Genomic DNA, 25,248 nt, shown 5'->3' on the forward strand with positions numbered 1-25,248 from the left:
ATTACTAGTGTGGGCCGTATTATTATGCATAGTGGATGGACTGGTTACCTTCTGCTACACTACAAATGATCTATCCATGAGTCTGGGAGAGAACGCATAGGCCTATGTAGGGGGGGGGGGGCTATGCTGTTGGTTCATTGACTATGTAGGGGGGGGGGCTATGCTGTTGGTTCATTGACTATGTAGGGGGGGGCTATGCTGTTGGTTCATTGACTATGTAGGGGGGGCTATGCTGTTGGTTCATTGACTATGTAGGGGGGGCTATGCTGTTGGTTCATTGACTGGGGGGGCTATGCTGTTGGTTCATTGACTGTGTAGGGGGGGGGGCTATGCTGTTGGTTCATTGACTATGTAGGGGGGGGGCTATGCTGTTGGTTCATTGACTATGTAGGGGGGGGCTATGCTGTTGGTTCATTGACTATGTAGGGGGGGGCTATGCTGTTGGTTCATTGACTGGGGGGGCTATGCTGTTGGTTCATTGACTATGTAGGGGGGGGGGCTATGCTGTTGGTTCATTGACTGGGGGGGCTATGCTGTTGGTTCATTGACTGGGGGGGGGGGCTATGCTGTTGGTTCATTGACTATGTAGGGGGGGGGGGGCTTGCTGTTGGTTCATTGACTATGCAGGGGGGGGGCTATGCTGTTGCTTCATTGACTGTGTAGGGGGGGGGCTATGCTGTTGGTTCATTGACTGGGGGGGCTATGCTGTTGGTTCATTGACTATGCAGGGGGGGGGCTATGCTGTTGGTTCATTGACTGTGCAGGGGGGGCTATGCTGTTGGTTCATTGACTATGCAGGGGGGGGCTATGCTGTTGGTTCATTGACTATGCAGGGGGGGCTATGCTGTTGGTTCATTGACTGTGTGGGGGGGGGGCGCTATGTTGTTGGTTAATTGACTGTGTAGGGGGGGCTATGCTGTTGGTTCATTGACTATGCAGGGGGGGGGGCTATGCTGTTGGTTCATTGACTGTGCAGGGGGGGGGGCTATGCTGTTGGTTCATTGACTGTGTAGGGGGGGCTATGCTGTTGGTTCATTGACTGGGGGGGCTATGCTGTTGGTTCATTGACTATGCAGGGGGGGGGCTATGCTGTTGGTTCATTGACTATGCAGGGCGGTTTACAGAGCCTACAATTATAGTGAATTTGTATTTAATTTTGAATAGTCTAGTAAACGGGGCATTATATTTTAATAATGAATAGGGTGACACTATTACCTTTAGCTACAGAAATCCTCCACCGTAATGTTTCCATGTCCTCCTCTCTCTCCTTCATTCCTTTCTCCGGCAGAGAGATGGGCTGTCAACATTTTAATGAAATATGTTTTGTCATGATAAAATATGTTACTATCGATGTTCCTGAACAGACTTAATTTGGTTTCGCAAAATTAAGCACTGGGTAGCTACAGGAACAAGGTTGGATAGCCCAAGGCATACAGAGTACTGGGTAGCTGCAGGAACAGGGTTGGATAGCCCAAGGCATACAGAGTACTGGGTAGCTGCAGGAACAGGGTTGGATAGCCCAAGGCATACAGAGTACTGGGTAGCTACAGGAAGAGGGTTGGATAGCCCAAGGCATACAAAGTACTGGGTAGCTGCAGGAACAGGGCTGGATAGCCCAAGGCATACAGAGTACTGGGTAGCTACAGGAACAAGGTTGGATAGCCCAAGGCATACAGAGTACTGGGTAGCTACAGGAACAAGGTTGGATAGCCCAAGGCATACAGAGTACTGGGTAGCTACAGGAACAGGGTTGGATAGCCAAAGGCATACAGAGTACTAGGTAGCTACAGGAACAAGGTTGGATAGCCCAAGGCATACAGAGTACTGGGTAGCTTCAGGAACAGGGTTGGATAGCCCAAGGCATACAGAGTACTGGGTAGCTACAGGAACAGGGTTGGATAGCCCAAGGCATACAGAGTACTGGGTAGGTGCAGGAACAGGGTTGGATAGCCTAAGGCATACAGAGTACTGGGTAGCTACAGGAAATGGAAATTTGAGCTACTACTCAAATCATCAATAGCCTACAGTGACATCATGCTGCCTATAAACAGGGCTTTCTCAAATCATCAATAGCCTACAGTCACATCATGCTGCCTATAAACAGGGCTTTCTCAAATCATCAATAGCCTACAGTCACATCATGCAGCCTATAAACAGGGCATTCTCAAATCATCAATAGCCTACAGTCACATCATGCTGCCTATAAACAGGGCTTTATCAAATCATCAATAGCCTACAGTCACATCATGCTGCCTATAAACAGGGCTTTCTCAAATCATCAATAGCCTAGTCACATCATGCAGCCTATAAACAGGGCTTTATCAAATCATCAATAGCCTACAGTCACATCATGCAGCCTATAAACAGGGCATTCTCAAATCATCAATAGCCTACAGTCACATCATGCTGCCTATAAACAGGGCTTTCTCAAATCATCAATAGCCTACAGTCACATCATGCAGCCTATAAACAGGGCTTCGGAAAGTATTCAGACTCCTTGACTTATTCCATATTTTGTTAACTTTCCTCAATCTACACACAATACCCCATAATGACATCACAATACCCCATAATGACATCACAATACCCCATAATGACATCACAATACCCCATAATGACAAAGCAAAAACAGTTTTTTAGAAACGTTTGCAAATGTAAAACTTAAATATCACATTTACATAAGTATTCAGACCCTTTTCTCAGTACTTTGTTGAAGCACCTAATGGCAGCGATTACAGCCTTAAGTCTTCTTGGGTATGATGCTACAAGGTTGGCACACCTGTATTTGGGGAGTTTCTCCCATTCTTCTCTGCAGATCCTCTCAAGCTCTGTCAGGTTGGATGGGGAGCGTCGCTGCACAGCTATTTTCAGGTCTCGCCAGAGATGTTCGATTGGGTTCAAGTCTGTGCTCAGGCTGGGCAACTCAAGGACATTTAGAGACGTGTTCCCGAAGCCACTTCTGCGTTGTCTTGGCTGTGTGCTTAGGGTCATTGTCCTGTTGGAAGGTGAACCTTCACCCCAGTCTGAGATCCTGAGCGCTCTGGAGCAGGTTTTCATCAAGGATCTCTCTGTACTTTGCTCCGTTCTTCTTTCCCTCGATCCTGACTAGTCTCCCAGTCCCTGCTGCTGAAAAAAAAACCCACAGCATGATGCTGCCACCACTATGCTTCACAGTAGGGATGGTGCCAGGTTTCCTCCAGATGTGACACTTGGCATTCAGGCCAAAGAGTTAAATATTGATTTCATTAGTCCAGATAATCTTGTTACTCATTGTCTGAGAGTCTTTATGTGCCTTTTGGGCAAACTCCAAGCAGGCTGTCATGTGACTTTTACTGAGGAGTGGATTCCGTCTGGCTACTCTTACATGAAGGCCTGATTGGTGGAGTGCTGCAGAGATGGTTGTCCTTCTGGAAGGTTCTCCCATCTTCACAGAGGAACTCTGGAGCAAGTTGTCCGGGTAGTCAGCTCTAGGAAGAGACTTGGTAATTCCAAACTTCTTCCATTTAAGAATAATGGAGGCCATTGTGTTCTTGGGGACCTTCAATGCTGCTGACATGTTTTGATACACTTCCCCCAGATCTGTGCCTCGACAATCCAGTTTTTTTTTTTGCTCTGACATGCTCTGTCAACTGTGGGACCTTATATAGACAGGTCTGTGGCTTTCTAAATCATGTCCAATCAAATTAATTTACCACAGGTTGGACTCCAAGTTGTAGAAACATCTCAAATATGATCAATGGAAACAGGATCTGTTTTTTAAATTTTTTAAATAAATTAGCAAAAAATGTCTAAAAACCTGTTTTCGCTTCGTTATTATGGAGTACTGTGTGTAGACTGGTGGTGGGGAAAAAGTCTGTAAATGTTTCCTAATGAACTGTATGTTCTGATTTCTAAGACATTCTAAGACTTCTGTCATTCACAAGACAAGTTGCCAAATAACTATAGATCATATAGGACCCGTTTTCAAATGATCACTTTTACACTTTACATGAGTCACTTCATACGCGCACTGGCTCTAGGACGGGAAAGATAACCTATCTATTTTATTCAGATCAATTCAGTTATATTCTTCTTACTATAACGTAATGGCAGGGGACATATAAACGTATCTAGTCTGCTAAATGAAGAAGCCAACAGCCTAATGGAATGGCCCATTAACATACAACAGGACAACTCATATTCTGTTCTTCTGAAATACATTTTACTTCACACCATAGTGTTTCTTTAGACCTGCCTAAAATATATAATGGATTTATTATGATGACTTATATTTGATTTATTCAACTTTTTTACATTTTATATAAATATATTTGTTAAATATGCAGATCTTCTAAAGAGCTTGTAGGCCTGGAGAGACTAAACGCGTTCATGCTTTAACAGTCAATTACCGTCTTTTTCATGACAATAACCGGCTGACAAAATGCCCTATAACGGTGTCCCATTCACAGCCCTGTAACGGTGCCACATTCACAGCCCTGTAACGGTGCCACATTCACAGCCCTGTAACGGTGTCCCATTCACAGCCCTATAACGGTGCCCCATTCACAGCCCTATAACGGTGCCTCATTCACAGCCCTATAACGGTGCCTCATTCACAGCCCTATAACGGTGTCCCATTCACAGCCCTATAACGGGGTCCCATTCACAGCCCTATAACGGGGTCCCATTCACAACCCTATAACGGTGTCCCATTCACAGCCCTATAACGGGGTCCCATTCACAGCCCTATAACGGGGTCCCATTCACAACCCTATAACGGTGTCCCATTCACAGCCCTATAACGGTGTACCATTCACAGCCCTATAACGGTGTCCCATTCACAGCCCTATAACGGTGTCCCATTCACAGCCCTATAACGGTGTCCCATTCACAGCCCTATAACGGTGTCCCATTCACAGCCCTATAACGGGGTCCCATTCACAGCCCTATAACGGGGTCCCATTCACAGCCCTATAACGGTGTCCCATTCACAGCCCTATAACGGTGTCCCATTCACAGCCCTATAACGGTGCCCCATTCACAGCCCTATAACGGTGCCTCATTCACAGCCCTATAACGGGGTCCCATTCACAGCCCTATAACGGTGCCTCATTCACAGCCCTATAACGGTGTCCCATTCCCAGCCCTATAACGGTGTCCCATTCCCAGCCCTATAACGGTGTCTCATTCACAGCCCTATAACGGTGTCCCATTCACAGCCCTATAACGGTGCCCCATTCACAGCCCTGTAACGGTGCCACATTCACAGCCCTGTAACGGTGCCCCATTCACAGCCCTATAACGGTGCCCCATTCACAGCCCTGTAACGATGTCCCATTCACAGCCCTGTAACGGTGCCACATTCACAGCCCTGTAACGGTGCCACATTCACAGCCCTGTAACGGTGCCACATTCACAGCCCTATAACGGTGTCACAGCCCTATAACGGTGTCACAGCCCTGTAACGGTGCCACATTCACAGCCCTATAACGGTGTCACAGTTCTGTAACGGTGCCACATTCACAGCCCTGTAACGGTGCCACATTCACAGCCCTGTAACGGTGCCACATTCACAGCCCTGTAACGGTGCCACATTCACAGCCCTGTAACGGTGCCACATTCACAGCCCTGTAACGGTGCCACATTCACAGCCCTATAACGGTGTCACATTCACAGCCCTATAACGGTGCCACATTCTCCTAATGGAAACCCTGGTGTGTGGGGCAGGCACGGGGCAGGCAGGTGTGTGGGGCACAGGGCAGGCAGGTGTGTGGGGCAGGCAGGCAGTGGTATATTTATGGACCACATGGTGACTCACCCACTCACAAGATAAATCTCAATTACATTTTTTTTTTTTTACCAGCACGGCTCAGCTTCAATTCTTATAAGGTGCCCCATGTGGGGGGGAGAAGGAGAGAGAGAAAAGAGAGATAAGGAAAGAGAGAGAGAGAAGAGAGAGAGAGAAGAGAGAGAGAGAAGAGAGAGAGAGAGAAGAGAGAGAGAGAAGAGAGAGAGAAGAGGGAGAGAAGAGGGAGAGAGAAGAGGGAGAGAGAAGAGGGGAGAGAGAGGAGAGAAGGAGAGAGAGGAGAGAAGGAGAGAGAGAGAGAGGAGAGAAGAAGGAGAGAGACAGAGGAGAGAAGGAGGAGAGAGAGGAGAGAAGGAGGAGAGAGAGGAGAGAAGGAGGAGAGAGAGAGAGGAGAGAAGGAGGAGAGAGAGGAGAGAAGGAGGAGAGAGAGAGAGAGAGGAGTAATAGAGAACTATAAATTGTTAATGAACTGCAGTACAGACCTTTGTACTGGGTCTGACTTAACCACCCCAGCTCATCGCTCCCTCCACTACTCCCGAGTACTTTAAAACTTTAATAAGGTTCTGGTAGAATGTGTTTTTCTGATTTCATACCCCGTACTAAACCCAGAACCTGACCTCAGCCCCACTCCACCCTGCTATGGAATCACTGATATACATGCTACAGACAACAACCTCAGAAGTGTGCTTGCACGCTGGAGAGACACTGTCAAGCACGTGTTTCTCTGTGTCTATATGTACCATACTGTTAATATAGAGATACAGAACAGTGTCTCACCATACTGTTAATATAGAGATACAGAACAGTGTCTCACCATACTGTTAATATAGAGATACAGAACGGTGTCTCACCATACTGTTAATATAGAGATACAGAACAGTGTCTCACCATACTGTTAATATAGAGATACAGAACAGTGTCTCACCATACTGTTAATATAGAGATACAGAACGGTGTCTCACCATACTGTTAATATAGAGATACAGAACAGTGTCTCACCATACTGTTAATATAGAGATACAGAACAGTGTCTCACCATACTGTTAATATAGAGATACAGAACGGTGTCTCACCATACTGTTAATATAGAGATACAGAACAGTGTCTCACCATACTGTTAATATAGAGATACAGAACAGTGTCTCACCATACTGTTAATATAGAGATACAGAACAGTGTCTCACCATACTGTTAATATAGAGATACAGAACAGTGTCTCACCATACTGTTAATATAGAGATACAGAACAGTGTCTCACCATACTGTTAATATAGAGATACAGAACAGTGTCTCACCATACTGTTAATATAGAGATACAGAACAGTGTCTCACCATACTGTTAATATAGAGATACAGAACGGTGTCTCACCATACTGTTAATATAGAGATACAGAACGGTGTCTCACCATACTGTTAATATAGAGATACAGAACAGTGTCTCACCATACTGTTAATATAGAGATACAGAACAGTGTCTCACCATACTGTTAATATAGAGATACAGAACGGTGTCTCACCATACTGTTAATATAGAGATACAGAACAGTGTCTCACCATACTGTTAATATAGAGATACAGAACAGTGTCTCACCATACTGTTAATATAGAGATACAGAACAGTGTCTCACCATACTGTTAATATAGAGATACAGAACGGTGTCTCACCATACTGTTAATATAGAGATACAGAACAGTGTCTCACCATACTGTTAATATAGAGATACATAATGGTGTCTCACCATACTGGCCCATTGGCCAACGAGCAAAATCATTGGATAATTAAATGGAGGAGCTCCGTTCGAGACTATCCTACCAACGGGACATTAAAAACTGTAATATCTTATATTTCACCGAGTCGTGGCTGAACGACGACAAAGATAATAGTTGGCTGTGTTTTGGCTGTGTTTTCCGAGCATCGACAACTCTACTCCACACACAGACACATACAAAGCTCTCCCTCGCCCTCCATTTGGCAAATCTGAACACAATTCTATCCTCCTGATTCCTGCTTACAAGCAAAAACTAAAGCAGGAAGTAACAGTGACTCGCTCAATACGGAAGTGGTCAGATGACGCAGATGCTCATCTACAGTAATGTTCTACTAGCACAGACTGGAATATGTTCCGCGATTCTTCCGATGTCATTGAGGAGTACACCACATCAGTCACTGGCTTCATCAACATGTGCATCGATGACGTCGTCCCCACAGCGACTGTACGTACATACCCGAACCAGAAGCATCTGCACTGAGCTGCCGCTTTCAAGGAGAAGGACTCTAACCCGGAAGCTTAAAAGAAATCCCGCTATGCCCTCAGACGAACCATCAAACAGGCAAAGCGTCAATACAGGACTAAGATCGAATTTTACTACACCAGCTCTGACGCTCGTCGGATGTGGCAGGGCCTGCAAAATGTTACGAACTACAAAAGGAAACCCAGCCGCGAGCTGCCCAGTCACACTAGCCTACCAGATTAAGTAAAGGACTTTAAGGTATGTGCGCTTCGAGGCAAGCAACACTCACATCTGCTGCCAAGAAGTGCTTGAAACGCCGGCTCACAACACCATCATTAAGTTAGCCGACGACACAATGGCGGTAGGCCTGATCACCGACAATGATGAAACAACCTATAGGGAGGAGGTCAGAGACCTGGCCGTGTGGTGCCAGGCAGACAACCTCTCCCTCAACGTGATCAAGACAAAGGAGATGATTGTAGACTGCAGGAAAAAGAGGACCGACATGCCCCCATTGTCATCGACAGGGTTGTAGTGGAACAGGTCGAGAGTTTTAAGTTCCTTGGTTTCCACATCAAAAAGCTATCATGGTCCAAACACAACAAGACCGTTGTGAAGAGGACACGACAAAACCTTTTCCCCCTCAGGAGACTACTAAATATTTGGCATGGGTCCTCAGATCAAGAGCTGCGCTATCGAGAGGATCCTGGTTGAATCACCGGCTGGTACGGCCAACTGCTTGGCATCCTACCGCAAGGCGGTACAGAGGATAGTGCGTACGGGCCAGTACGTCACCGCACGGCAAGCGGTACCAGAGCGCCAAGTCAAAGCCCAAAAGGCTCCTGAACAGCTTCTACCCCCAAGCCATAAGACTGCTGAGCAGTTAATTAAATAGCTACCCAGACTATTTGCATTGAAGTTTATTTACACTGCTGCTACTCGTTGTTTATTATCTATGCATAGTCACAGGTTAGTCATTACCTCGACTAACCTGTACCCCGTTTATAACCTCACACATTTATTTGAAAGTGTTACTTGTTTTTTTTATAACTTTAGTTAATTTAGTTAATATTGTTGGTTAACTTCTTAAGGTATAGGGGGCAGCATTTTCACTTTTGGATAAATAGCGTGCCCAATTTCAACTTTCTGCTACTCATGCCAAGAATATAAGATATGCATATTATTAGTAGATTTGGATAGAAACAACTCTGAAGTTTCTAAAACTGTTTGAATCATGTCTGTCAGTATAACATAACTTATCTAGCAGGCAAAACCCCAAGGACAAACCGTTCAGAATAAAAAAAAAAAAATGTTTAGGTCTCGGTCTGTTCACTGATTTCTCATTGGCAAACAATATTTCTTAGGAACTACCGCTTCCACTGGATGACACCAGTCTTTGGAATTTGGTTGAGGTTATTCCTTTGTGCAATGAAGAAGTGCGGCCATCTAGGAACTGGGTAACACTGTTGAGAGTTGCGCAAGATCTGAAAAGTAGCTTGGATTGTTGTCTTCCTGTATTGAACACAGATAGACCCTTCTTCAATTTGATCGATTATTAACGTTTAAAAATACCGAAAGTTGTATTACAAAAGTAGTTTGAAATGTTTTGGCAAAGTTTACAGGCAACTTTTAAATATTTTGTAGTCCCATTGGGCTATTTGGAAGCTGTTTTTTTCTGGATCAAACGCGCCAAATAGATGGACATTTTGGATATATATGGATGGAATGGAGTGGAGTGTAGCTTAAATTGAGTATCTTACATGTGTGATTTAATGAAAGTTAGATTTTGATATCATTATTTGAATTTGCCGTGCTGCATTTTCCCTGTTTCTTGCCCAAGTGGGAAGCAAGCGTCCCCTATACCGTAAGAAGTTAAGGGCTTGGAAGTAAGCGTTTCACGGTAAGTTCATGTGACAAAACATTTGATTTAATGGTGTTTCACCATACTGTTAAATGAATGGTAGTGAAATTACAGAGCCGTCCCTGCCTACTGTTTAACCCTCTCTATCAGGGGTGGGCAACTCCAGTCCTCCGGGTCTGATTGGTGTCACTCTTTCTCCATCCCTAACCAACCACAGCTGATTATTCACATATTCTGAACTGAAGATCCTGATTAGGTGATTATTGGAGTCAGGTGTGTTGGTTTAGCCGCAGCACCCAGCTGACATCAATCAGCCCCCCCCCCCGCCCGCGAACTGGAATTGCCCACCCCTGCTCCACAGTCTAAGCCAGGCTTATTTGATTTTGAATTTTAAGACCCCCTGAAGTATAAAGAAATAAAAAAATACATTTGGCCTTCGTCCACCTCAAAAAATGAAATGCAAGTTTGTTCCGAAGTCTCAAGATATTTAAGATTATTATTTGTTTTTTTTACATGACTTTAACCTCTTATTTCTGGCACTTAACTGTCCCCATACTTCCATTCCTTTTTTAGACTGGTAGCGGGGACCTTTAGATGAGTCTGGTGAGGCCTGTGGGCATCCTAGAGGACAACATGTACGTGTTGATGAGAGTCATCCTTCCATAGAGAGGTCAGTTTTATAGGCCAAACCGCTACAGACAATTTAGTGAGGAGACCGATGTTCAGGATGTCTTCTGGTCTGACAAAACACCCCTCTAGTTTCGCCACCTTTCACCGCGGAAGTTCCACATCGGGGGATTAAGACCCACCCAATGCAAAAGAAACTGGCTGAAACTGATGGGTTTTTATAGGGATTTTTGCATTATGTTAATTAGATTTCCATGGGGCCGCGGAAACACTCTAGGGGGCTACTGTTACTGTATACGGGCCTATGTTCCTACTGTTACTGTATACGGGCCTATGTTCCTACTGTTACTGTATACGGGCCTATGTTCCTACTGTTACTGTATACGGGCCCATGTTCCTACTGTTACTGTACACGGGCCCATCTTCCCATGTTACTGTATACGGGCCCATGTTCCCACTGTTACTGTATACGGGCCCATGTACCTACTGTTACTGTATACGGGCCCATGTTCCTACTGTTACTGTATACGGGCCCATGTTCCCACTGTTACTGTATACGGGCCCATGTTCCTACTGTTACTGTATACAGGCCCATGTTCCTACTGTTACTGTATACGGGCCCATGTTCCTACTGTTACTGTATACGGGCCTATGTTCCTACTGTTACTGTATACGGGCCCATGTTCCTACTGTTACTGTACACGGGCCCATGTTCCCATGTTACTGTATACGGGCCCATGTTCCCACTGTTACTGTATACGGGCCCATGTTCCCACTGTTACTGTATACGGGCCTATGTTCCTACTGTTACTGTATACGGGCCTATGTACCTACTGTTACTGTATACGGGCCCATGTTCCTACTGTTACTGTATACGGGCCCATGTTCCCACTGTTACTGTATACGGGCCCATGTTCCTACTGTTACTGTATACGGGCCCATGTTCCCATGTTACTGTATACAGGCCCATGTTCCTACTGTTACTGTATACGGGCCCATGTTCCTACTGTTACTGTATACGGGCCCATGTTCTTACTGTTACTGTATACGGGCCCATGTTCCTACTGTTACTGTATACGGGCCCATGTTCCCACTGTTACTGTATACGGGCCCATGTACCTACTGTTACTGTATACGGGCCCATGTTCCTACTGTTACTGTATACGGGCCCATGTTCCCACTGTTACTGTATACGGGCCCATGTTCCTACTGTTACTGTATACGGGCCCATGTTCCCACTGTTACTGTATACAGGCCCATGTTCCTACTGTTACTGTATACAGGCCCATGTTCCTACTGTTACTGTATACGGTCCCATGTTCCCATGTTACTGTATACAGGCCCATGTTCCTACTGTTACTGTATACGGGCCATTGTTCCTACTGTTACTGTATACGGGCCCATGTTCCTACTGTTACTGTATACAGGCCCATGTTACTACTGTTACTGTATACAGGCCCATGTTACTACTGTTACTGTACACAGGCCCATGTTCCTACTGTTACTGTATACAGGCCCATGTTCCTACTGTTACTGTATACGGGCCCATGTTCCTACTGTTACTGTATACGGGCCCATGTTCCTACTGTTACTGTATACGGGCCCATGTTCCTACTGTTACTGTATACGGGCCCATGTACCTACTGTTACTGTATACGGGCCCATGTTCCTACTGTTACTGTATACGGGCCCATGTTCCCACTGTTACTGTATACGGGCCCATGTTCCTACTGTTACTGTATACGGGCCCATGTTCCCACTGTTACTGTATACAGGCCCATGTTCCTACTGTTACTGTATACAGGCCCATGTTCCTACTGTTACTGTATACGGTCCCATGTTCCCATGTTACTGTATACAGGCCCATGTTCCTACTGTTACTGTATACGGGCCATTGTTCCTACTGTTACTGTATACGGGCCCATGTTCCTACTGTTACTGTATACAGGCCCATGTTACTACTGTTACTGTATACAGGCCCATGTTACTACTGTTACTGTACACAGGCCCATGTTCCTACTGTTACTGTATACAGGCCCATGTTCCTACTGTTACTGTATACGGGCCCATGTTCCTACTGTTACTGTATACGGGCCCATGTTCCTACTGTTACTGTATACAGGCCCATGTTCCTACTGTTACTGTATACGGGCCCATGTTCCTACTGTTACTGTATACAGGCCCATGTTCCTACTGTTACTGTATACGGGCCCATGTTCCTACTGTTACTGTATACAGGCCCATGTTCCTACTGTTACTGTATACGGGCCATTGTTCCTACTGTTACTGTATACGGGCCCATGTTCCTACTGTTACTGTATACAGGCCCATGTTACTACTGTTACTGTATACAGGCCCATGTTACTACTGTTACTGTACACAGGCCCATGTTCCTACTGTTACTGTACACAGGCCCATGTTCCTACTGTTACTGTATACAGGCCCATGTTACTACTGTTACTGTACACAGGCCCATGTTCCTACTGTTACTGTATACAGGCCCATGTTCCTACTGTTACTGTACACAGGCCCATGTTCCTACTGTTACTGTATACAGGCCCATGTTCCCACTGTTACTGTAAATGATCCATACCGTTACTCTAGATACTGTAAACTACTGTTAATATTCATTTTACTGTAAATGATCCAAACCGTTACTCTAGATACAGTAAACTACTGTTAATAGTTTTGTTAATGTGTACACAGCTAGGTCTGTCCAACCTGACTGTGGTGTGTTATCTCCAGTCTCTCCCTCATCAAGACGGCAGTCTAAATTTAGTACCAACATGTAAATAAATTAGCACCTTTCTCCACCTGGTAATTACCCGGCTAATTAAACACCTGCATTCTTAATGGGCTCAGATCTCAGAAGATACAAGCTTTCCTCATTACTCCCCTTTCCCTCCATCTAACTACTCCCAACCCACTGCCCTCCATCTAACTACTCCCAACCCACTGCCCTCCATCTAACTACTCCCAACCCACTGCCCTCCATCTAACTACTCCTAACCCACTGCCCTCCATCTCATCTCTCCCTCCATCTAACTACTCCTAACCCACTGTCCTCCATCTCATCTCTCCCTCCATCTAACTACTCCTAACCCACTGCCCTCCATCTCATCTCTCCCTCCATCTAACTACTCCCAACCCACTGCCCTCCATCTAACTACTCCCAACCCACTGCCCTCCAACCCACTGCCCTCCATCTAACTACTCCCAACCCACTGCCCTCCATCTCATCTCTCCCTCCATCTAACTACTCCCAACCCACTGCCCTCCATCTAACTACTCCCAACCCACTGCCCTCCATCTAACTACTCCTAACCCACTGCCCTCCATCTAACTACTCCTAACCCACTGCCCTCCATCTAACTACTCCCAACCCACTGCCCTCCATCTAACTACTCCCAACCCACTGCCCTCCATCTAACTACTCCTAACCCACTGCCCTCCATCTCATCTCTCCCTCCATCTAACTACTCCTAACCCACTGCCCTCCATCTCATCTCTCCCTCCATCTAACTACTCCCAACCCACTGCCCTCCATCTAACTACTCCCAAACCACTGCCCTCCATCTAACTACTCCTAACCCACTGCCCTCCATCTCATCTCCCCCTCCATCTAACTACTCCTAACCCACTGCCCTCCATCTAACTACTCCCAACCCACTGCCCTCCATCTAACTACTCCCTCCATCTAACTACTCCCAACCCACTGCCCTCCATCTCATCTCCCCCTCCATCTAACTACTCCCAACCCACTGCCCTCCATCTAACTACTCCCAACCCACTGCCCTCCATCTAACTACTCCCAACCCACTGCCTTCCATCTAACTACTCCCAACCCACTGCCCTCCATCTAACTACTCCCAACCCACTGCCCTCCATCTAACTACTCCCAACCCACTGCCCTCCATCTCATCTCTCCCTCCATCTAACTACTCCCAACCCACTGCCCTCCATCTAACTACTCCTAACCCACTGCCCTCCATCTCATCTCCCCCTCCATCTAACTACTCCCAACCCACTGCCCTCCATCTAACTACTCCCAACCCACTGCCCTCCATCTAACTACTCCCAACCCACTGCCCTCCATCTCATCTCTCCCTCCATCTAACTACTCCCAACCCACTGCCCTCCATCTAACTACTCCCAACCCACTGCCCTCCATCTAACTACTCCTAACCCACTGCCCTCCATCTCATCTCTCCCTCCATCTAACTACTCCCAACCCACTGCCCTCCATCTAACTACTCCTAACCCACTGCCCTCCATCTAACTACTCCTAACCCACTGCCCTCCATCTAACTACTCCTAACCCACTGCCCTCCATCTCATCTCTCCCTCATCTAACTACTCCTAACCCACTGCCCTCCATCTAACTACTCCTAACCCTATGCCCTCCATCTCATCTCCCCCTCCATCTAACTACTCCTAACCCACTGCCCTCCATCTCATCTCTCCCTCCATCTAACTACTCCCAACCCACTGCCCTCCATCTAACTACTCCCAACCCACTGCCCTCCATCTCATCTCTCCCTCCATCTAACTACTCCTAACCCACTGCCCTCCATCTAACTACTCCCAACCCACTGCCCTCCATCTAACTACTCCTAACCCACTGCCCTCCATCTAACTACTCCTAACCCACTGCCCTCCATCTAACTACTCCTAACCCACTGCCCTCCATCTGATCTCTCCCTCATCTAACTACTCCTAACCCAATGCCCTCCATCAAACTACTCCTAACCCACTGCCCTCCATCTCATCTCCCCCTCCATCTAACTACTCCTAACCCACTGCCCTCCATCTCATCTCTCCCTCCATCTAACTACTCCTAACCCACTGCCCTCCATCTAACTACTCCTAACCCACTGCCCTCCATCTAACTACTCCTAACCCACTGCCCTCCATCTAACTACTCCTAACCCACTGCCCTCCATCTAACTACTCCTAATCCACTGCCCTCCATCTCATCTCTCCCTCCATCTAACTACTCCTAACCCACTGCCCTCCATCTCATCTCTCCCTCCATCTAACTACTCCTAACCCACTGCCCTCCATCTCATCTCTCCCTCCATCTAACTACTCCTAACCCACTGCCCTCCATCTAACTACTCCCAACCCACTGCCCTCCATCTCATCTCCCCCTCCATCTAACTACTCCCAACCCACTGCCCTCCATCTAACTACTCCCAACCCACTGCCCTCCATCTAACTACTCCCAACCCACTGCCCTCCATCTAACTACTCCTAACCCACTGCCCTCCATCTCATCTCCCCCTCCATCTAACTACTCCTAACCCACTGCCCTCCATCTAACTACTCCCAACCCACTGCCCTCCATCTAACTACTCCCAACCCACTGCCCTCCATCTAACTACTCCCAACCCACTGCCCTCCATCTAACTACTCCCAACCCACTGCCCTCCATCTAACTACTCCTAACCCACTGCCCTCCATCTCATCTCCCCCTCCATCTAACTACTCCTAACCCACTGCCCTCCATCTAACTACTCCCAACCCACTGCCCTCCATCTAACTACTCCCAACCCACTGCCCTCCATCTAACTACTCCCAACCCACTGCCCTCCATCTAACTACTCCCAACCCACTGCCCTCCATCTAACTACTCCCAACCCACTGCCCTCCATCTAACTACTCCCAACCCACTGCCCTCCATCTAACTACTCCTAACCCACTGCCCTCCATCTAACTACTCCCAACCCACTGCCCTCCATCTAACTACTCCTAACCCACTGCCCTCCATCTAACTACTCCTAACCCACTGCCCTCCATCTCATCTCCCCCTCCATCTAACTACTCCTAACCCACTGCCCTCCATCTCATCTCTTCCTCCATCTAACTACTCCTAACCCACTGCCCTCCATCTAACTACTCCTAACCCACTGCCCTCCATCTCATCTCTCCCTCCATCTAACTACTCCTAACCCACTGCCCTCCATCTCATCTCTCCCTCCATCTAACTACTCCCAACCCACTGCCCTCCATCTAACTACTCCCAACCCACTGCCCTCCATCTAACTACTCCTAACCCACTGCCCTCCATCTCATCTCTCCCTCCATCTAACTACTCCCAACCCACTGTCCATCTCATCTCTCCCTCCATCTAACTACTCCCAACCCACTGCCCTCCATCTCATCTCTCCCTCCATCTAACTACTCCCAACCCACTGCCCTCCATCTCATCTCTCCCTCCATCTAACTACTCCCAACCCACTGCCCTCCATCTAACTACTCCCAACCCACTGCCCTCCATCTAACTACTCCCAACCCACTGCCCTCCATCTAACTACTCCCAACCCACTGCCCTCCATCTCATCTCTCCCTCCATCTAACTACTCCCAACCCACTGCCCTCCATCTAACTACTCCTAACCCACTGCCCTCCATCTCATCTCTCCCTCCATCTAACTACTCCCAACCCACTGTCCATCTCATCTCTCTCCAATCCCCACTTTCCAACCACAACCCTCTATCCCTATAAGCAGTCCTGGTCAATAGGTTATAGGTGAGTGGTATACCCTTTTGACATTATCATGCCGTTAAGGCTGAGCGTTCGCCCGGTTGGGTAAGGCTGAGCGTTCGCTCGGTTGGGTAAGGCTGAGCGTTCGCCCGGTTGGGTAAGGCTGAGCGTTCGCCCGGTTGGGTAAGGCTGAGTGTTCGCCCGGTTGGGTAAGGCTGAGCGTTCGCCCGGTTGGGTAAGGCTGAGCGTTCACCTGGTTTAGCCTGGATGGATAAGGCTGAGCGTTCACCTGGTTGGGTAAGGCTGAGCGTTCGCCCGGTTGGGTAAGGCTGAGCGTTCACCTGGTTGGGTAAGGCTGAGCGTTCGCCCGGTTGGATAAGGCTGAGCGTTCGCCCGGTTGGGTAAGGCTGAGCGTTCGCCCGGTTGGGTAAGGCTGAGCGTTCGCCCGGTTGGGTAAGGCTGAGCGTTCGCCCGGTTGGGTAAGGCTGAGCGTTCGCCCGGTTGGATAAGGCTGAGCGTTCGCCCGGTTGGGTAAGGCTGAGCGTTCGCCCGGTTGGGTAAGGCTGAGCGTTCGCCCGGTTGGATAAGGCTGAGCGTTCGCCCGGTTGGGTAAGGCTGAGCGTTCACCTGGTTGGGTAAGGCTGAGCGTTCACCTGGTTTAACACACACAAACATGTGCACGGACTGACGGGCGCACATAGACTCCGGTATGGTGCCCATCTGCTGTCTTTGAAGGATACAATTGTATTCATTAAAATTAATAAGCCACGTCGGGGCAAAGACTATAAAATCCATGCACCCCCCCCCCCCCCCCCCCCCCCCCCCCACCTTCCTCCCCTCTGTTCTCAATCAGACCATCGGCTGGGAGCAGGCGTGCTCTATTACTTGGTGATAGACATGGCAGGCATCTCCTCCTAGAGCGTTACATGGGAGATCTAAGAGCTGCTTAAATAAAATATCAAACAGCAATAGTATCTAAAGCAGGAGGTGGGCTGCTCATTATAACATTATGAGGGAGAGATCCTCACAGGGAATAGGGCTCGGGTCAACAGTTGTGCCCTATATATGGAATAGGGCTCGGGTCAACAGTCGTGCCCTATATATGGAATAGGGCTCGGGTCAACAGTCGTGCACTATATAGGGAATAGGGCCCTGGTCAGAAGTAGTGCACTATATAGGGAATAGGGCCCTGGTCAGAAGTAGTGCACTATATAGGGAATAGGGCCCTGGTCAGAAGTAGTGCACTATATAGGGAATATACTACAGGCTAAAGCACTAATTCTAGCTGAGTTGACAGCAGATGTCTTCCATCCAGCCTCAGAGACAATATGTGTGTGTGTGTGTGTGTGTGTTGGATGTTCCTAAAAGCATCCCCGTACTCAGGAGGGTGTGAAAAGCTTAACACACACACACACACACACACACACACACACACACACACACACACACACACCTGATTACAAAAGAGGAAGGACAATTATGAGGCGAAAATTTTAAAAAAATGGGATAAAAGAAGCATTATGATACAAATACAAAAAACGTATGAGGGAGTCGGAGATGTTAAATATTTAACATGACCCCCTAGCATAACAGGGTCAGAGAGCAGGACAACTGGTGCCTATTGCTATACATAACGAGGCCTGTACCCTCTACAAATGCTAACATTAGTTACATAAATAACCAACAGCTTTTACATTTACATACCAACAAGGATATAATTGTATATCATTTTTTTAAAACTTTGTTTGGTTAACAAACAAAAACATAAGCCAATATTGTGACACTTGATTAAACCGTTGGGTTGAACGCTACGAAGCTAGGCTACATATTCAACATTAAAACAGAACAGTGTTAATGTCTGTGGTAAAAGACCATTGAAGACAATACTCTTTGTTGTTCAGAAATATGACAACTGAATCTAAACTGGGTCAAACTGCCGTCTGAATCACATTGTGTTTCCTGGCTACACACACCACACACACACATTTAAAAAATATATATATTTTATTGCAGCTGCAGAGTTCAGACAACCCATCATTCGGATAGCGTTGCTTTAAATTCAGCACACACACGAGCAGCCACACTCTCTCCATCAATTCCATTCAAAATTGCATCCAAAAACAGATACATATTCCTGTTCAAGATCGATCTACACTCTATATATACAAGAGTATGTGGACACCCGTTGCTGACAGGTGTAGAAGATCGAGCACACAGCCATGCAATCTCCATAGACAAACACTGACAGGTGTAGAAGATCGAGCACACAGCCATGCAGTCTCCATAGACAAACACTGGCAGTAGAATGTCCTTAATGCAGCTCAGTGACTTTCAACGTGGCACCGTCATACGATTGACATCTTTCCCGACAAGTCAGTTCGTCAAATTTCTGCTGCTAGAGCTGCCCTGGTCAACTGTAAGTGCGTCTAGGATGCAACAACGGCTCAGCCGCGAATCGGTAGGCCACACTAGCTTACAAAGACGGGATCGCCGAGTTGTCTCAGAGAGAAGATCATGTCCGTGGTGAACGTTCTGGATCTTAACCCTGTCTGCAGTTCTGTGTGGAGCTTCAACCGAACTCTATTCAGTGCAACTCTAGCAACTAGTTCACCGGTGATGCAGAGCCACAGTAGTTACAATCCATTATGTCACCCTTTGTTTTTTGTACAGGGTGACCAATACTGGCAGTCCTCATGTCCTGAGGGACAAAACCAGCTCTACAGCACATATACAGGAGCAGGAAGAGATGTTGAAGAATGGCACACTTGACGACTTCAGCTGTGATCCCATCACAAGCCCAGTGCTTTTCACCAGCTAGGCTGTTCTTCGATGTGGTCATATATGCCTCTGATGTTAGGCAGACGATAAGAGGTCATTGCAGAGCTGCAGTCAATAGCACAGTTTCTTGAGGTTTCTTCCATGCCACTCTTGAGGGGAGGGGGGGGGGGGTGTAGGATCTTGCTGTTTGGGGCTACATTTTGAAGTTGGTGAGGGCCTTTTACTTCCAGGTTTCAGTTGAATTGGCTTCAATCCAGTCGCTGGACTCTCAGCTTTTAGACAAAAGCTTTCAAGAAAAAACAAAAGCTTTGGATGATGTCTCGTAGATCGTCCCATTTCTGCTGGGTAGAGGTGGGTTGGTCAAGGATTCCTCTAGAGCACAGGGGAAGGTTGCAGTGTTTTTTCTCCGAGACGTCGGTGAGTGGTACTACTGCTCGGCACAGCAAAACCTAATCCATAGTCCCAGAAAAAGATGTAGTCCTTTTCCTCCCAGGGAGCCTGATGAGTGGAGTTGGGTTTTACGGTGGAAATGTGGATTTGTCGTTTCTTGAGTTGATTGTTTATGACGGTGGTCTCTTCATTCCTTGTAGATTGTCAGGCATCTCTACTACCACTGTGGAAGGGGCTGGCGCTCATCTCCACGCCAATTGAGAAAGGGCTTTAAATAACAGATAACTGCTTAACCTCCCCGTGTTGTATCTACACAGCACAAAAAAGCAGGGGCAAGGTGTATGGAGGCCCTGTGTTGCCCAGGCAACAGGGCTCCGCCTCCCTGGCCTAATCCAAACCAATTATTTATTCAGACCCATAAACATTCCAATGTTCGTGAAGAGAAGCAAAATGGCCATCTGCATCATACTCCAGTCCTATATTATTCATGCAAGTCAATACAATGAAGAAGATTAGGACAACGGAACGCATTTCATTAAACTGTTGAGAGCGAGGGAGGAAGGAGAGAGAAAGAGGTGGTAATACGAACGTCACATCGCACAGCATTAGGGGGAAATATTATCAACAAGGTAATGCGCCATACTACTAATTATAAATAAATAAATAAATAAATAAATAAATAAATAAAAGGTAAAATAGGCCCTATTATATTTCAACATTTAAATCAAATTTACTCGCCTATCAATTGTAACTTTGCAGGCCACATGTCCAGCATTGCGTGTCCTCTCCCAGCGTCATGGTTTGAACAGGGCGCCCAATCCCAGTCCATGTAATACCGTAGAGTAATACAGCCCACACTCCAACAGATTACTGACGCTAAAATTCATTTATTTACCCAGGAGAGCATTATGGGCCTTCGTGGTTTTTGCTGATGTGCGTAATGTGCGGTAGCCTATAATCTATCATATGTAGCCTATTGGATAACGGGACAATCAATTCTGGCCTTCACATTTTTTTGTTTTTTAGGATTGAGCACAATGTATTTAATGTAGGGCTCGTCAGGCTCAAGTAGCATCAGGTTTGAGTGTTCATGCTAATCAAAGCTATAATCAAATCCAGACATTTAAATGATTTATAATGACACTTCCTGTTTTTGTGGGAAAAGTATTATATTCTCGTGTGTGTGTGTGTGTAGAGTGCGCGTGTAAACACATGTGTTTACACGCGCACTCTACACACACACACACACTCTACACACACACACTCTACACACACACACACTCTACACACACAACACACACTCTACACACACTACACACACACACTCCACACACACACTCTACACACACACTCTACACACACACACTCTACACACACAACACACACACACACACAACACACACACACACTCTACACACACACACACTCTACACACACACACACACACACACTCTACACACACACACACACTCTACACACACACACACACTCTACACACACACACACTCTACACACACACACACACACTCTACACACACACACACACTCTACACACACACACACTCTACACACACACACACTCTACACACACACACACTCTACACACACACACACACTCTACACACACACACTCTACACACACACACTCTACACACACACACTCTACACACACACACTCTACACACACACACTCTACACACACACACTCTACACACACACACTCTACACACACACACTCTACACACACACACTCTACACACACACACTCTACACACACACACTCTACACACACACACTCTACACACACACACTCTACACACACACACTCTACACACACACACTCTACACACACACACTCTACACACACACACTCTACACACACACACTCTACACACACACACTCTACACACACACACTCTACACACACACACTCTACACACACACACTCTACACACACACACTCTACACACACACAGTCTGGGATGGAGGGATAGATCGATGGATATGTGTTTTCATGTCTGGGATGAGGGGACATGGGGATAGAGGAGAGGGGGATAGAGAGTAGGGGGGGGATGGGGCAGAGAAGCAAGACGGGGATTGAAAGAGAGATAGCGAGAGAAACAGACTAGAGGAGGGAGGAAGAGGTAGGGAAGGATAAAGGGAAAGTTCTAGATGGTGAGATATGGAACAGTGTGTAATCTACCTGGTCTGCGATGGTGCGGCCCAGTTTATCCATCCTGGATCCAGCCTCAGCAATCTTCTTAGCAGCACTGATGACATCAGAGGTATTCTTCAACGGTCCTTTACCCCTGGGAACACAGGACGGACACACATCAGTCTGCTGTTCACACACACACACACACATCAGTCTGCTGTACACACACACATATATACACACACACACACACACACCTCTTCAACAGACCTCTACCCCTGGGAAGACAGGACACACACACACACATCAGTCTGCTGTTCACACACACACACACACACACACACACCTCTTCAACGGACCTCTACCCCTGGGAACACAGGACACACACACACATCAGTCTGCTGTACACACACACACACCTCTTCAACAGACCTCTACCCCTGGGAAGACAAGCTCCACATCAACCTGCTGTTCATACACAGTACACACACCTTTCATACACTGACTACATCCATACACACCTCTTCAACAGACCTTTGCCCCTGGGAACACATGATACAGTCCATCCACTCTCATCTAATATTCAGCAGCATCTCATCATGCAGTCTGTTTCTGAAGAATGTATATGTTCTCTCTCTCTCTGACAGATGGTCTGGATATGGGGATGTGTGTTATGGTATACACACAGCACATCATATGGGAAACTTTGCCCTATATCGTGCACTAGATAGCGCGCACTACATATCGTGCACTACATATCGTGCACTACATTTGACCATGACCCAAAAGTAGTGCACTAGGAAATAGGGAACCACTCGGGACGCAGTATCCTCTAATGACTAGTGCCTGTTGAAGTGCCCAAACCTTTAGCCTGTTCAGACTGTTGAAGCTGGATTTAAATTGATCCCAAACCTTTAGCCTGTTCAGCCTGTTAACACTTAATTGTAATGAAAATGTAACTAAATGTAACTAAATGTAACTAAATGTAACTAAATGTAACTAAATGTAACTAAATGTAACTAAATGTAACTAAATGTAACTAAATGTAACTAAATGTAACTAAATGTAACTAAATGTAACTAAATGTAACTAAATGTAACTAAATGTAACTAAATGTAACTAAATGTAACTAAATGTAACTAAATGTAACTAAATGTAACTAAATTTAACTAAATGTTACGAAAATGTAATCTACATATTCCCCAAAAGTAATTATTTATAATTAGAGTCCATAAACAACAACTAGTAATGCTGCGTACTTTTAAGGTTACAATCTCACCTTTCTGGTTACTGATACTTCTACTCACTTTAGAGGACACGACCTCAGGTATAAATGACAATTAAATACTATATTTAATGAATTTCCTATTCAACAAAACTATGAATACGGCCTGAAACGACATGTTATTCTAAATATAGCATCATCAATTTATAAAACAACTAAATATAATATTACACCTCCCTTATAACTGTAAAATACACATGTATATTTAGTGTTAGAGAAAACGCCTGCCCCCCCCCTACTGCAAATGACACTCAAGTCTTGAGAAAAAAACAATATTGCAGTTAGCCATGACAGCCGTTACAATAGAAGGCCTGTTACCATGACAGCCGTTACAATAGAAGGCCTGTTACCATGACAGCCGTTACAATAGAAGGCCTGTTACCATGACAGCCGGTACAATAGAAGGCATGTTACCATGACAGCCGTTACAATAGAAGGCATGTTACCATGACAGCCGTTACAATAGAAGGCATGTTACCATGACAGCCGTTACAATAGAAGGCCTGTTACCATGACAGCCGTTACAATAGGTGTGTTACCATGACAGCCGTTACAATAGAAGGTGTGTTACCATGACAGCCGTTACAATAGAAGGCCTGTTACCATGACAGCCGGTACAATAGAAGGCATGTTACCATGACAGCCGTTACAATAGAAGGCATGTTACCATGACAGCAGTTACAATAGAAGGCATGTTACCATGACAGCCGTTACAATAGAAGGCCTGTTAACATGACAGCCATTACAATAGAAGGTGTGTTACCATGACAGCCGTTACAATAGAAGGCCTGTTACCATGACAGTCGTTACAATAGAAGGCCTGTTACCATGGCAGCCGTTACAATAGAAGGCCTGTTACCACGACAGCCTTTACAATAGAAGGCCTGTTACCACGACAGCCTTTATAATAGAATGATTGTTACCATAACATCCTTTATAATAGAATGATTGTTAGCATGACAGCCTTTATAATAGAATGATTGTTACCATGACAGCCTTTACAATAGAACTCTTATATAAATATAAAAATAAATATTTGCACTTGGCAAAAAAACATCTTAAAGTAGAAATAGAATGAAACAAACAGGCATTCTATTTATTGTTGCTCTGTTATAGTGGCCACTATAGTAGACATCGATCAAGTGCACAAGGATTCATGAGTAACACATGTAATAATACCCCCTCTCACACACACCAAAAGCAATATCTTTGGGCTGCACTGCACATTATTACATTGAACACTGTCTGCCTGTGGACGTCTGTTCTACAATGTGACAGCAGAGCAGGATACCCTTTGTTGGCATAAATGATCTCTTTCAGGCAGAGTGTAACACCCGGCATACCCCCTTTTCATCCACTGTATTGAAACAGGGAGAGAGAAAGTGTGTGGTCTTCCTTTCACCTCTATAGTAGCATCCAGTTTAAACCAGGCCCGGCACCAGCTACACCTTAACCCTGAAACCACTTGTTTAACAAGCAACGCCTCATTTTCACCTAATTCTCTCATTCTCAAAATTAACCACATACTGTAGAGGCAAAACATTAGGTTTTGTTGGCTAGTTAACATTTCACACAGATGGCCAGGGTCCAGTAAGCAACTAACACTTTATAACTTGAGGAACGGCAAGGAGTCTCGTACACCAGTTGAT

At 46.1% G+C, this 25,248-nt stretch overlaps 1 protein-coding gene across 5 annotated transcripts in view; it reads right to left on the minus strand.

Annotated features, from left to right (window-relative positions):
• Nucleotides 1-25,248, minus strand: part of LOC110489233 (catenin alpha-1) — a 224,576-nt gene that overhangs the window by 26,079 nt on the left and 173,249 nt on the right. For all 5 annotated transcript variants that reach the window (XM_036943519.1, XM_036943518.1, XM_036943520.1 and 2 more), the window contains one exon: nt 22,363-22,468. In XM_036943519.1, coding sequence (XP_036799414.1) covers nt 22,363-22,468 — 106 coding nt within the window. The remainder of the gene's footprint in view (nt 1-22,362; nt 22,469-25,248) is intronic.

The sequence above is a fragment of the Oncorhynchus mykiss genome, chromosome 14, assembly GCF_013265735.2.
Source record: "Oncorhynchus mykiss isolate Arlee chromosome 14, USDA_OmykA_1.1, whole genome shotgun sequence".
NCBI lineage: Eukaryota > Metazoa > Chordata > Actinopteri > Salmoniformes > Salmonidae > Oncorhynchus > Oncorhynchus mykiss.